Source organism: Lissotriton vulgaris, chromosome 11, assembly GCF_964263255.1.
Source record: "Lissotriton vulgaris chromosome 11, aLisVul1.2, whole genome shotgun sequence".
Classification (NCBI taxonomy): Eukaryota; Metazoa; Chordata; class Amphibia; order Caudata; family Salamandridae; genus Lissotriton; species Lissotriton vulgaris.
In genome coordinates, this window is record NC_141699.1 from 67,253,007 (window position 1) to 67,267,913 (window position 14,907).

The 14,907-nt window shown below is 49.4% G+C and overlaps 1 protein-coding gene across 4 annotated transcripts in view; it reads right to left on the bottom strand.

Annotated features, from left to right (window-relative positions):
* The window catches only part of LOC147678987 (clathrin heavy chain 1-like), a 393,670-nt gene that overhangs the window by 241,720 nt on the left and 137,043 nt on the right, over window positions 1–14,907 (bottom strand). For all 4 annotated transcript variants that reach the window (XM_086942714.1, XM_086942712.1, XM_086942713.1 and 1 more), the window contains exon 5: window positions 12,556–12,669. In XM_086942714.1, coding sequence (XP_086798840.1) covers window positions 12,556–12,669 — 114 coding nt within the window. The remainder of the gene's footprint in view (window positions 1–12,555; window positions 12,670–14,907) is intronic.

Consider the following 14,907-nt stretch of genomic DNA (forward strand, 5'->3'; position numbering starts at 1 on the left):
GGTGCGAGGGTGGGATGAGGGGTGCGAGGGTGGGATGAGGGGTGCGAGGGTGGGATGAGGGGTGCGAGGGTGGGATGAGGGGTGCGGGGGTGGGATGAGGGGTGCGGGGGTGGGATGAGGGGTGCGGGGGTGGGATGAGGGGTGCGGGGGTGGGATGAGGGGTGTGGGGGTGGGATGAGGGGTGTGGGGGGTGTGAGGGGGAGAGGATGTGTGAGGGGTGTGAGGGTGGGATGAGTGGGTGTGAGGGGGTGTGAGGGGGAGAGGATGTGTGAGGGGGAGAGGATGTGTGAGGGGGAGAGGATGTGTGAGGGGGAGGATCCGGTTGTGTGAGGGAGAGGATGAGGTATGAGGGGGTAAGGGGGTGTGAGGGGGAGGATGAGGGGGTGTGTGGGGGAGGATGAGGGGGTGTGTGGGGGGAGGATGAGAGGGTGTGAGGGGGAGGATGAGAGGGTGTGAGGGGGAGGATGAGAGGGTGTGAGGGGGAGGATGAGAGGGTGTGAGGGGGAGGATGAGAGGGTGTGAGGGGGAGAATGAGGGGGTGTGAGGGGGGAGGATGAGGGGGTGTGAGGGGGAGGATGAGGGGGTGTGAGGGGGAGGATGAGGGGGTGTGAGGGGGAGAATGAGGGGGTGTGAGGGGGAGAATGAGGGGGTGTGAGGGGGAGAATGAGGGGTTGTGAGGATGGGGGTGAGTGAGGGGGTGGGTGAGAGTGAGGGGGTGGGTGAGAGTGAGGGGGTGGGTGAGAGTGAGGGGGTGGGTGAGAGTGAGGGGGTGGGTGAGAGTGAGGGTGAGTGGGGGTGTGAGGGTGAGTGGGGGTGTGAGGGTGAGTGGGGGTGTGAGGGTGAGTGGGGGTGTGAGGGTGAGTGGGGGTGTGAGGGTGAGTGGGGGTGTGAGGGTGAGTGGGGTGTGAGGGTGAGAGGGTGAGTGGGGGTGTGAGGGTGAGTGGGGTGTGAGGGTGTGAGGGTGAGTGGGGGTGTGAGGGTGAGTGGGGGTGGGAGGGTGAGGGGATGTGAGGGGGAGGGGATGTGAGGGGGAGGGGATGTGAGGGGGAGGGGTGTGAGGGGGAGGGGATGTGAGGGGGAGGGGGTGTGAGGGGGAGGGGATGTGAGGGGGAGGGGATGTGAGGGGGAGGAGATGAGGGGGAGGAGATGAGGGGGAGGGGATGTGAGGGGGAGGGGATGTGAGGGGGAGAGGGTGAGAGAGTAAGTGCAGGTGAGAGGTTGGGTGAGGTTGGGTGAGGTTGGGTGAGGGGGGGTGAGGGGGGGTGAGGGGGGGTGAGGGTTAGGGGTGTGAGGGTCAGCTGTAAACTGTCATTTCTGCCCCGGCATTTTGTATATTTACAAGACTGTAGTAGGAGTCATTTTTACCGTGTTATAACTTGTATATTTATTATGAATGTGTTTCCGGTAAAATTCCTCCGCTACAGTGTTCTAATAACCCAAATAATGCCAAGGCAAACATTACAGTTCTGAGACAGCGTGCTCAAAATACGGCAATAACAACGAGTGACTATGTACAACGGTGCAAAACATTAGAACTGATATTCCGCTACATATATTTGCATAAAAGGCAAAATACATTAAAATTGTATTCTGCTGTACAGTAAAGATTTTGCTTTCTCCCTACAGTAACGTTCAAAACAACAGAAAGCATTATTAGCACCTGTTGCAGCACCCGCTTGGACCCGGCTCACTTAAAGCTGGTTAAGTAAAGTGTAGTGCTAATAATGTTTAGGGCAAATGGAAAGCGGGGCTGGGCTGAATCCTTTGCAGCCAAACGGCGTTACGTGAATAATTAGCAGCAAGTGTAGGATTTTTGGGGGGCAAAAACAAACAAGCATTTATAAGAAAAGTCAAATGACACATACAATCAGCCATAACTATTTCCTTTGTTGAATGGTTGCATTGCAAAAAATAAATGTAAAAAGCTAAGGATTTACAGTTCCAACAATAAAGTACTTTATTTTATAGGGGCAAAGTTGTAACGTAAAGAAAAAGTTGCCGAATTCAAAATGTACAAGGCCCCTGTCTGAAGTATAGCGCTGCCTTACGAAAAAGAACGCCCACAAGTGGCTATGAACAACGGTGCAATACATTAGGGTTTACATTCCGCGATATGTAATTGCATAAAAAGCAAAACATTAGTAAATCTTAATGTGCTGTAAAGTTAATTTTTTTTTCCTCCAATAGTAACGTAGCAACCTAAAGAGATTATTAATCACCTCAAGGTTGCCTCCCTGCGCTGTCACCTGGCCGTAGGTCAATCAGCCCGACAGAGGGAGCGCAGGAAACATGGCTGTGTGCAAACAACCCCTTTAAATGAGCACTAGCTCCGTGTCTCCTCCCAGACATAGCGCTTCGAGACAGTTACAGTGCTTCGAGACTCAGCTGAAGCGTCGTTCAACTCTATTAACTGAATGAGAGCGAGCCCTACGAGGGATGCTGAGCGCGGGCAGAGTCTGTGGTGGGTTTGTGTATTCATTTGAGGAGCATCGGTGGCTGTTACAGCAGGGATCCGTGGTCGGAACAGAAGTCCAGTGCGAGGGAAGAAAGGCGTTTATTAGTGTTAGGACTGGTCTAACACTAGTGTATCACACTCGTAGCGCTGCGCACAGTGAGGTACAGCTTTGGAGCGCAAACTGAGAAGGTGTAGCCACATAATGCACGACCCATTATGGGAAGAAAATCCCTCACAAAATTGCTTAGGAAATCTACAGAGGTGGCTTTTTCGGTGTTATGTAACTATACATGTATTAGTTTGCATAGTTCTGCATGTATGGGACCTTTCCGACCCAAGAATAAACAAAGTACAGGTGTTTGCAGACAACAAGTACCCACCTGTTAGGCCGCCAGTATTCTTGAGGTGGGGAAATTCTACATTGCATTCAGCGTGCGGTGTCTTCAGTCGGACACTAGATCAGTCTCCCCATATAGTGGCTGAAGCAGGTGTCGGCTGTCTCCATGCCTGTGCGTTTAATTTGCCTGTCTCGAGAGGGCAGCTTGCTTTCTGTTGTGTCAGATCACAGGCAAACGCGTCCACCCCACTGGTAATTGTGAAGCCTTTGAGGTTGTTTTGAAGTGAAAAGCTCTGGCATTGCGCGGAGGGGGGCGGGGGAAGCTCTGGCATTGCGCAGAGGGGGGCGGTGGAGAGCATGCCTTTGAAATCTGAAGCTCTCGGCATTGCTGTGGTGGGTCCGATGCGATGATGCAGGCGGCTCGGGGAACAAATGGCAAACGCGTGCACGGGCACGTGCAATCAGCGTAATCCGCCTGCCAAAGCCCTCTTGGTCAGCTTTCCTGTTCCGCCTCTATATGTCTCGACATCTGCAATGCGCAAATGGCAAGCGAGTGCATGGGCACGTACAATCAGCGTAATCCGCCTGCCAAAGCCCTCTTGGTCAGCTTTCCTGTTCCGCCTCTATATGTCTCGACATCTGCAATGCGCAAGCGCATTGGCAGAGGTCGAGACCTAAAAAGCGGTATGACACTGCCAGCGTAAGCAGCATCTGTTTTTTTTAACCTTTCTGCATTGTGCCCCCCCCCCATTTTTTTATTGACCTTATAGCGCTTTTCCCACCCACTTTTAGCTATACTGCACAGGAGCCATGCTGCTCTCCAAAGGCTAAAAGACATTGACAAAGCCAATAGCTCCCACAACATAAGCAAGGCCTTCTGGATTTACAAATGCTTGTTTTAGAAAGGGCCTACACTTAGCCCGAGGACCCATCCCAAATGAAGGTAGCTGCTGTGCTGGGACACAAGTGACACCTCGGGTCACCTTGTGCCCCAGACCTGCAGCGACCTGCATTTGCAAAGACTGCGAGTAACCTGCTCTGGCCAGCATCGCTTGTACTTGAAAGAATGGGGTGGAAAAGGGGATGTTTTATTCCCTTACTGAGGAACGGAGAGTGTCACACCATTAACCAGTCTGGTTTTATCTACAAATCTGAAGCCCTTTGTGCTTTGAAACGGAATAAAAAACATCAGCAGAAAGCGTGAATTTACAGCAAATTTTAAGTTAACCAAGAAAATGCTTTTTTGTATACTCACTAAAAGCCATTTAAACAAGCCATTACTGAGCACCACAGGTCTGTTTAAAAAGAGTCACGTTCACCCATTTCCGAGTCAGTCATGCATATTTATATGTCGAAAAATGCACAATTTAGAAAAGGGTAAAACTTTAAAAAAAAATATTGAGTATGTGAAAATGTATTGTTTAAAATAGGCCCTTTGCCTTCTAATTGAGTATTATTAAAAGACCATGAAATCACTTCGTACAGTCACTTCTGCGACGTCATTGTGAACTGCACATGATAATTAGTCTTGGTGTTTTCCGTCGGACTAGTGCCCTGAACATACATAACACGTGCGATAAAGTTAACTGTGGCTAGTTCGAATTTTGGATTCTTTATATTTAAGGTGTTTTTGATTCAACAAGGATATTGCCCAGCGCCGAGAGTTGGATCGCCGTGAAGCTGCCTTCATGCAGCACAGAGCAAACCTTCCTTTCCCCTGCAGGGGGCGCTCAGGTGCAGGGAGGGGCAACTGCAGTGATGAAGTTACGGAACCACACAAACACAGGAGCGGGATTTCAACGTACACACCAGAAGATGGCGGCCGGTCCTGAAAAACAGAGTGCACTGTGCACGCACGGCGATTCGAACGGATGTCAAAGTTTATTTTAAAGTACGGGCCGCGTGACAGTTTAAGGAACCTTTGAAGTACGAGCCGCGTGACTTTAAGGAAGCTTCGAGCAATAACCACACTCCAAGCTGTTATTGAAGAGTCAAAGGCCATTCATTAGGACAAGGCTGCAAACATTACCTTTATTAACAATGCATCACTGTAGAACAGATCGCTTAATCATGGCCATACTACTTCTCACTTTCCCCACCCATTCTCAAACCATCGCACCTGTTTCACTCCTCCCCTTTCACTCTGCGCCCTACTTAATAGCCCCTTTCACCCCTTCACTTGCCCTCCAAACAACCTCATGAATTTCTTTCATGTTCTTTGCATCCTGTGCCCCTCAGTCACCTGTGTACGGGAAAGTACGGGCTGCGTGCGTGCATGACTAAGGAACCTTTGAGGTACGGGCCGCGTGACAGTGTAAGGAACCTTTGAGGTACGGGCCGCGTGACAGTGTAAGGAAGCTTTGAGGTACGGGCCGCGTGACAGTGTAAGGAACCTTTGAGGTACGGGCCGCGTGACAGTGTAAGGAACCTTTGAGGTACGGGCCACTGAGTAAGAAACGGGCCGCGTGACAGTGTAAGGAACCTTTGAGGTACGGGCCGCGTGACAGTGTAAGGAACCTTTGAGGTACGGGCCGCGTGACAGTGTAAGGAACCTGTGAAGTACGGGCCGTCTGATAGCGCACCGAACCGTTGATTCAAAATCGTGGAGGTTTCGCTGCACACAAAATTCGCGTCAGAGAATGAACCGCAGCAGCGTGAGTAACCTGCAGTAGGACTAGACGCTGTATCTGGCGAGGTGCCCTCCCACTGGTGTCTGTGGGAGTACAGTGATGGATAGTCAGGGAGAAGGCACACGGAGGGCTGGACCAGCCCGGCTGTGACAATCATGAGGGAGGTTGACTCGCGTCGGGTAAGTCCGGCGCCTGCTCCCCGGTCTCCCCTGATGCTAAGGGCAGGAGACGGCGAGAGCCATCCTCGGGGGTCCAGCCTCCTCCCCTACTGGACAGGCCGTGCGGACACAGTGCCCTTGGCGGTCTCGGCGGGGCTCCTGCGCCATCCTCTGAGCGCTGCAGGCTTCTCCTACCGCGCCTCGAAGCGCTGCGCCAGCTCTTCAGCCGCGCACGGGGGCATAAAAGGAAACCTTTTAAAACATCGCTTCCGGCAGGGCCTGGCGAGAGCCGCGGATGCAAAGAATATTGCATAACACGCCTCGAAGGCGCCTCATTCGGACTCAGTGCGCACGGCTGCTTTACACAATCTCAGAGCCGCACTGAAACGAGGTACGCGGGAACACTGGGCGCATCGCCGTTCAGAAGAACGACGACTTTTTACACAGTGCACTTTACAAACCCAACGCAGCTCTGAGAGCGTAAATAACTGACGGCATTACCCAGCTGTGTGCAAACTTCAAAAGGATTAAGCACCGAGTCGGCCCCGCAGGAGTCCGTGTACATAATTGCAGGAGGCTCTCATGCAAGTGTATGCTGAAGGTAGGGTGACCAGACATCCCCGTGTTCCCAGGATGGTCCCCGTTTTTGGAGACGTGTCCCCGTGTCCAGACACTTTTCTCCAAGTGACTCAAATGTCCCTGTTTTCAAATAGTGTCCAGTTTAAACACAGAAATGTCCCAGTTTTTCATTGTTCCGGTTGAGCATGCACGCGCATGCTCTCTTTGCACAGGCGTTTGCTAGCCTGTGATGTCTTATTGATTTTTGGCAAATATATGCTATAGTGCTTAAAAGTGTAAATGTAATAAAAAGTACTAATGCTGCTGTGTAAAGGAGAGAGGTTCCAATAAAAGACCTCGGATTTGTTGTCTGTAATGCTTCATCTCGGTCTGTGGAGGGAGCTGTCATTGTAGTCCCTTTTCTATGTCTATGACCGCTGTCAAATAGTCCTACTTTTAAGTCGATGGTTACTGCAAACCGTAGTCCTACTTCTATGTCCATGACCTGTCCCCGTTTTTAGGTCGAGCTGACCTAGCTTGCAATGCGAAAGCATTGCAAGCTGTCAGCGAAGACAACTAATGTTGCCCATATTTGGGAGAGTGGACACGAGAGGGGCGCGGACGCGGATTTCACCTCGTGGGCGCGCACGTCGCCTTGCCCCTCTCGTGTCTCATTCCCTTGCGCAAACACACTCCACAGTCACGCATGCGCACATACACAGCCACACACACTGCATACACACACTGCATACACACACGCAGACCCACGCGCACACACGCAGACCCACGCGCACACACAGACACATTCGAACAGACACACACGCGTACACCCCCCTCCCCCCCCCTCCCACTCACCGGGCTCTTTCGGCGTGTTCCGTGTCTCCTCTGCAGCTCTGGTCGGAGTCGGCCGGCTTCACTGCTTCCTCGGCGGCGGTGGGCGGAACTTCCTGCTGGATTGCAGGCCCCGCCCCTGTCTCGGCCAAAAGTGCCTGACTTCCGGTTTTCACGGAGCAGGGCTGCGGCGGTGATTTCTTTTGGGGGCAAGAGCGGTAGGCACCCTCGAATTCACGCGGCCAATGCGTGTTAGGTTGTGTAATTGATGTTGGAATTAGTTAGACATATTGTAAGTTGATTCAATGGCACCCTAAAAATGACGACGGCGCTTTGAGCTACTATTTTTTAGGGTGGCCTGATAATGTTAGGGGTATGCGTTTGAATATCGTCTTTTTGGTGCCAGCGCATCATTGATTGATTAATGCTCATTTCTCAATTGCCGCTCACATCAATGATTACTTTTGTGAACTTCAACAATGTTTTTATTTCCCGGGTAGTTGGTGCTTGTTGCTATTGATGTTGCACGCCGGTGCTATTAGCAGGAAAATCCAATGTGATAGGTGGAAAGCTTGAATTTATCCCCGCCACTGGTAATTGCTGAGGCCACCTTCCGTTTTCTGATTGATATACCCTCGTGCAGATTCCTCCCCATAAGAATATCCAGAGGTGGTTCCTCCATTAACGTGGAGGAACGTCGCCCCACTGTTTTAAAGGCCCCCCAAGTTTCGGGACGTGGGTGGGGCCGCTGCTGACTGGGCGCAGCAGAAAGACGTGATGGGCAGGGCACACCCACAAGCTAGGGGATGCTGCTTTAAAGTGTTTGTTACCTCAGAACGATGAAAGGCTGAGTTGGACCTTTGGCATCCAAAGCGGTGTCCATGAGTCACACGCAGTTCTTAAGAAGGGTTGACTTAGCTCACGGAGTCATCAGGCATGGTGTTGGATTGGTCCCAGTTTTGTGAACAGAGTAAATCTCCCCGCCTCATTTCTCCACTGCAGGACAGGAAAGGGAAGCAGGGACCAGCCCTATGCAAAACCTTAGGGCCTTTTTCCCCTCTCCTGGAAACATTCTTCGGGGTCCACACATTTTTGTGTTCTTTGACAAGGGATAGTCAAACTGAACCACAACACAGTAGTCTTTGTCGCACACTTGGATGGGTATTCCTATCACTGCGCAAGGAATTCATCATCACTCAATAGCATGCAGGTGGGGCGTTCCCACCCTCCTCTCTGGGGCACCTAGTGTGTGGTGAGTTCAGAGCCAACAGCAAGCAGGCGAGGTGAAGTGCGATTTGTTCCCACCATAAACTCTGGGAAGCTTCATAACGGAGTAGTGAGTTTAAATATCCTGCCACGGAATATCATGAAGGTAAGCGAGAATACATAGACCAGTATGGATGCACTGTTCTTACCTCCAACTACATGTACCTTGACAATCTTCAAGGTACGTAGATATTAAGCATAATAAATATACAATTGCCTATACATACTTTCAGATTGTTTTCTTAGTCATATTGGTTTGGTAGTATGTATTTTATTCTGGCCGATATATTTTGTAGCAGAATCTGTGCATAATGTTCTTTCTGTCGACCCTTGTGATACCCGTCAGCCGCGCAGGGTCGGGGAGAGCAGTGTGCTCACAGAAGTCTTGCTAGACCCTTATCAGACAGGAGGAGCTGGGAAAAAAAAACGGTCATGGAAGAGAACTCATTCTGTACTCACAATGCAATATTAGTATTGGCAAAAATGTGTAACGAGTCGCCACAATAGTATTTATTTAAAACGTAACCTACCTGCATCTCAGAAGGGTTGTGTTCTTTTCCCTTTGCCTGTCTGTGCACGGTCAAGAAGTCTCTTTTGATCTATCTCACTGGCAGGAAGGAGCCTGGGCTCGAGGGCCGGATTGTGATTGCTTAACATGAAGTTGATAAACAACAAGCAAGTGTCTAGGGGGGGGGGGTGAGGGCTCGCCTCATGGTTTGGACCCTATGCAACACACTCCACACAATACCACTCAGTGCCACGATTATACGCTACATAATTACACTGCACTCAATGCAACACACACTCCACACAATACCACTCAGTGCCACGATTATATGCTACATAATTACACTGCACTCAATGCAACATACACTCCAAACAATACCACTCAGTGCCACATAATTGCACGCCACACAATTACACTCTACTGAATACATCATACACTCCACATAATTACACGCCACGTAATTACACTGCACTCAACGCAACATACACTCCAAATACCACTCGGTGCCACATAATTACACTGCACTCAATGCAACATACACTCCAAATACCACTCAGTGCCACATAATTACATGCCACATAGTTACATTGCACTCAATGCAAAATACACTCCAAATACCACTCAGTGCCACATAATTACACGCCACATAATTACACTCTACTGATTAGACTGTGTTCAATGCAACATACACTCCAAATACCACTCAGTGCCACATAATTACACGCCACATAATTACACTCTACTGATTAGACTGCGCTCAATGCAACATACACTCCAAATACAACTCAGTGCCACATAATTACACACCACATAATTACACTGCACTCAATGCAACATACACTCCAAATACAACTCAGTGCCACATAATTACACGCCACATAATTACACTGCACTCAATGCAACATGCACTCCAAATACCACTCAGTGCCACATAATTACACTGCACTCAACATCTAAGTCACGTAAATACAACACATATTGCATTACAAATGCTATAGGTGTCACATTTGCGAAAGTTAAAACTATTGGCATTGTAAATGACAAAGCTATTAATTTTGGTATTTTCAAAACCAACAGATAAATATAAAATTTGTCATTTACAATACCAACAGCTCAAACTTTCCTAATGCGAGACCTATTGCATTGCAAATGCTTGTTTGTTTTGAGAATCTGGTCACCCTAGCTGAAGGCCTGTACTGCACCGAGCTGCTGACAAGCGGGAAAGGGTGAGACAACTCGCCACGGCGGGTGGGGGGCGCACTAGTAGTTCGCCTCAGCCCCCTGAAGGCCCCACCGCTGCACCTTCCTCAGGTGACCCGACGTGCCAGCACACGAGTCAGCCTGTGGCAGGCCACGGCACAGCCAGAGACCCCTGGCACATCGAGGGAAGGGGCTTCAGCGGATGTCCCTGGAGTACACGGGGGCATGTGACACAGACTGCACCTACACACCCCAAAGGGTGGCAGCAGACAGGAACGGATCCAATCAGCAGCCTGCAGTGACCTCACTGGACTGCCCCGAGGGCGAAGGGTGCGCACACAGTCCATCTGAAGCACCCCCCCACCCCAGCAGCCCCCATCCTTGAAACGGGAAAGTGGGGGGAGGGGCGTTCGGCGGGGCTAGTAAATCCCAGGGGCAGTCACCGCTTATCTCAAATTCATGCCAGTGCGAAAACACGCGTGTTTAGCAATCACATTGTTAAATCGATTTACAGAGCACTGGATAGAACGACAATATTGGCCTGTTTAAGAGCGCTCAGCTTTTCAACCTCTGAAGGAAGAAAGGCTGAGTAGCCATTGTCTTAATTTACATTTCTAAACTGCATGTCCGACATTTCTTTCAGTTTCATGTAAAAGAGCCGTGCCTCGCACCAAGCAGCGGGGCAGGTCAGGCACAGTAAAGGCAGGTGGGTTATCATATGGTGCAGCGCCTTGAAGGACAGATAGCGCGCCCGGCAGACTTTTCTGTGCCTCGTTGCAGGTCCTCAATACACCTTGTACACTTTTCACAGCCAATAAGAAGCCTCTGTGAGCGGCTGGTGACAGGAGCAGCGCCAGTGGGCCTGGCTCTGTCATTCACCACATCCAGGATTCTAGGAGCTACATTCACGCCAGCGTGTGTCGTGTGCTATTCAGGCATTCATAGCGCGACATGTGACTATTTCTGCTCTTTACGACTTCTTTATGTGTAGAGGGTTACAAACCCTTAAAGCGCTGCGAGGCAACACCCGTTTAAACTCAACTTATGTTTATAATAATTATTATACTACCGGAGCAGGATTCGCTCGAAAGTTTAATTTAAATCAAACTGCTGCTCAAAAGGCTGAAAGAAAGATCGGGAAATTAATTTAAACAAAATACAAACCAACAAGGACTAGAAACACCCCGTCACTGAGAGGCTCCCAGACAGTGGGAGAGGTCACCAACGCCCCAAGAACAGAAGTCCCAGGGATGAGAAGAATTGACAAACCCACTGGGCCTTGCCTTTGCAAATGTCTTTTACCATGTTGTACAGTAACAAAGCTGTGCAGCAGGACTAAAAGTAAACCTAGGAAAACATAAGGGGTGGGGGAAGAATTCCACTCCGCCAGCAAAGTTCGCAGAGTTTTGCCCACTCTGACAAACTCTGCGAAGTGGCACGGAGGTTTTTTTTTGCGCAACTCACCCTCGTTAAGGGGGCGGGCGAGCAAAATCGCGCAGAAGACCTCCTGGCGAGATTTCTAAACATGGGAAGTTGCAGCAGTCACTACCGCTTGCGTTGAGGAAGCTGCCGCTCGAGTAGAATATCTACTCGAGCGGCAGAAAGAAGCAGCGACCTCTGGTGCGACACGTACGTCAGTTTGTACTAGTTTTACAGTGCAGGACAAACTTCTGGCGCTAAAACTCAGTGCGAGCAGCACAACTTCCCACACTCCACCACTTGGGGAACTCCGCGGAACATACGTTTTTTTGGCATTTTGCATAGTTTCGCAGAGCAGACCGCCGCCCAGACCTAAAAAACATGCTATGAAGCAGTTAGTGCTGGCCACAACATAACACATTTTTTACTTATGGCTGGTGAACGTGGGCAGCATGGAAAACAGGAGGGAGGGGACAGCAACAGGAGGATTACAACAAAAAAAAAACTGACACAGCCAGCACTGGCTACATCATATGCCACCAAGACAACGAGGGGAAATAATCAACACAGACAAGGGTGTGGGTTGGGAGGGGAAAAAGCAACAGACATTTTAGGAGAATAAGCAACATGGATGGAACACTACATAAAATAGTACAGAAGCACAGCAAGTCGTGGATGGAAAGCAGAATGACACTAATCAAAGCAAATCAATCAGTGCTTGGTCCAAGCTCTAAATGAAAGAACAGGAAGTGACATTGACAAGAGCAGGCCAATTAGGAGGCAGCAAATAAGAGTGGCAACCAAGCAAATGAATGGCAAGCAATGGGTGGGTTCCAAGTCCCTTAAAGTACGCAATACATCTTGCAGCGAAAGCAATCGTGCTGTAGGCAGGTAAGACCTAAAAACTCCTAAATGTCACGAACCAGAAAGAAAATAGTCCTACAAACAAAATTAAAAAAAGATGGCACATGAAATACAAATTGCAAACATTCCACTCACATTTTGACACATTGGGGCAGCAAGGCAATTTTCTTTGTGAATCTGGACACCAGCCACCAACCCAGTATCAAAAACCCAGTAAGACTGAGCATCACAGCAGGTGTAAGCCTCTTCTCTGCTAGAATGCTCTCGCCTACTACACTGCACATGCAGCACGCATGGGGCCTAGAGTATTTGGGGCCACCGTGTCTTACCTGCATGGCCACGGGGAAGTCGGTCTGTGCCTCCGGGGGGAAGAAGACATCCACAGCTTTCTTCACGAACGGCTGGTTCCCGGTGGCCGGCTGGCCCACCTCTATTATGTGAAGCTGTGGACAGGGAGAGAGACAGGAAAGGCACGTCACAAAACCAACCACGAAAGGTGCCGGGCACAGTGCAAGAGAGCTGGGAGACTCAAGGGTGCTACGCCTGGGCCTCTGGTCCCAGGCCACAGCCCACCAACAGCTGGAACCCAGGGCATCAGGACACCCTCTGCCTACCCACGAACCAGCAGCATAAAGGCACCCTCCAAAAATCCCCATTCCCTCACAGTCTTGCAGAATCAACCAGTAAGTGAATATCCCAGCCCAGGCTCACTGTCTTGCATAGGTAAAGTGAGGGCCTCTGCTTTTCAGCTCAGCTACCCTGGTCACTGTTGTCGACAGTGCTATGTGCTGCCTCTGAACCTGGTTACCACTTTGGCCAAATGCGTAAAGGGATTTTTGTTAAAAAGAACTAGCAAAATCTTTTACCGAGTCTTCAAACGGCTTCAAACTTTGCATCAGTAAACAGCAGGTCAGTGAAAGTGGGCCCACCCGGAGAACATTTCACCTAGAAATGAGCAGCAACTGCTTACCACCTGGATTTGCATTTTTTATGATATGGGTCAACATAGATAGCATGAAAATTTGGGCCAAAGCGGAGTATTGTTCCAACCGCAGGAAAGACACGGCAAGGGCGGCCCAGTGCATGGCATGCGGAACATTGCACAAGACCGCATGCACACTGCTGCAGATGGGGTTACAGCAGCTCTATAGAACCCATTCCAAAATAAAGCACCCTGGGAATTAAAGTGGGGAAAAGACAGACTGACTGGACACGAGTGAGAGTGCCCACAAAATCTTACTATAACATTGATTAAATGTATTTCTCCCAGGTATCACCTGCATAACAAAACAAACCCTTTTTAAAGATTAAAAAAACAAAAAAACAAACATGGATATAGTCCAAACTCATAGTTGTTTCTAAAGGTAGTTTTACAGGTTTCATTGTCTTAGTGTTGCTCATGCCAGTGTCGTGTACCAGCCCCCCACAGCCTTGCGGTGCGGGATGGGCTCCCAAGCTCCAGGGGGCCCCTCAGCATAATACTCTGTACTCTGTCTGGAGCGATCCTGACTCAGTTCAGAGGGGCACCCTTCACGTACCTTGCAAGGGGTCCTCAAGTTTCGTTCTGCCAGTGGCTCATGGCGCCTCAAGTTCATGCAAGAAAAGCTAGCACTACCCGAAGCATCACTTGTAATGCTTTGTTATGTGCATTTGTATAGTGCACAACTCACAGGCGGCGTTGAAGCAGAAGCAGTATGAGCAGAACCATGGCTGGGGCTAGGTGTTCTGGTCTTCTGCCCAATTCTTGCAGGATTCAAGAACTGAGAAGGAGGCTCTGATGTGCAGGGGGCAGGCCGCTCGAGGTTTTAGGGGTGAGATGGGAGAAGGCATGACCGCTTGATGAGGTTCGTGTTATTAGGGCTGAGTAAGAGTCCAGTTGAGTGGGGGTGTTTGGTAGGTTTGTGGAAGTTTATGCAGTGGTTGAGGTACGTAGGACCAATGTTGAGCACAGCAGCCTTGTATATGTGTGCAAGGAGTTTGAAGTTAGCTCGTTTGTTGATTGGAAGTCAGTGCAGCTTTTTGAACTCCAGGTGATTTGAGCGCGGGGTGGCAGGTTAGGGTGAGCCTGCACGTGGAGGTTTTTTTTTTTATTGTCAGGAGCAGCAGTTCTAAACCTCTTGACTTCCGTGGACCCCCACTTAATCGTGGCTGAATCCGGAGAAACCTACTCAATCATGAATTGAATCGTCAGACGCCCACTGAATCATTACTTGAATCTGGGGACCCTGAACAGAGAAATTCCGATGATTATTACAGCAAAATACACAAAAATACGGAAAGAAGCATCTACCAAACAAATACACATGATGAAATATTTTACTCAATTCACAAATAAGTTTACAAAATATCAACATTTTAATTTTGATGGGAAGTTTGGAGATTTTCTAAATTCAACTGATGCCACCCATTATCCATACCATATTCTGTTTGATCTGTGGGAGAAATGCAAATGCATCAATCCGAGGATACCAACTTACATTTTGGTCTCCAATTTCAAATTTCTTCACCTTTATAGAACAATTTAAAATTTGCAATTTTACAGTTTGCTTCTTTGTTTATACATACTTTAGTAATTTGTTAATATTATGTAATTTTCCCCAAAAATGGGACCACCACCTAAGTAGGCTTCGCTGACCCTCGGGGATCTGCAGACTTCAGGCCAGTTGAGTGCCGATTCCAGT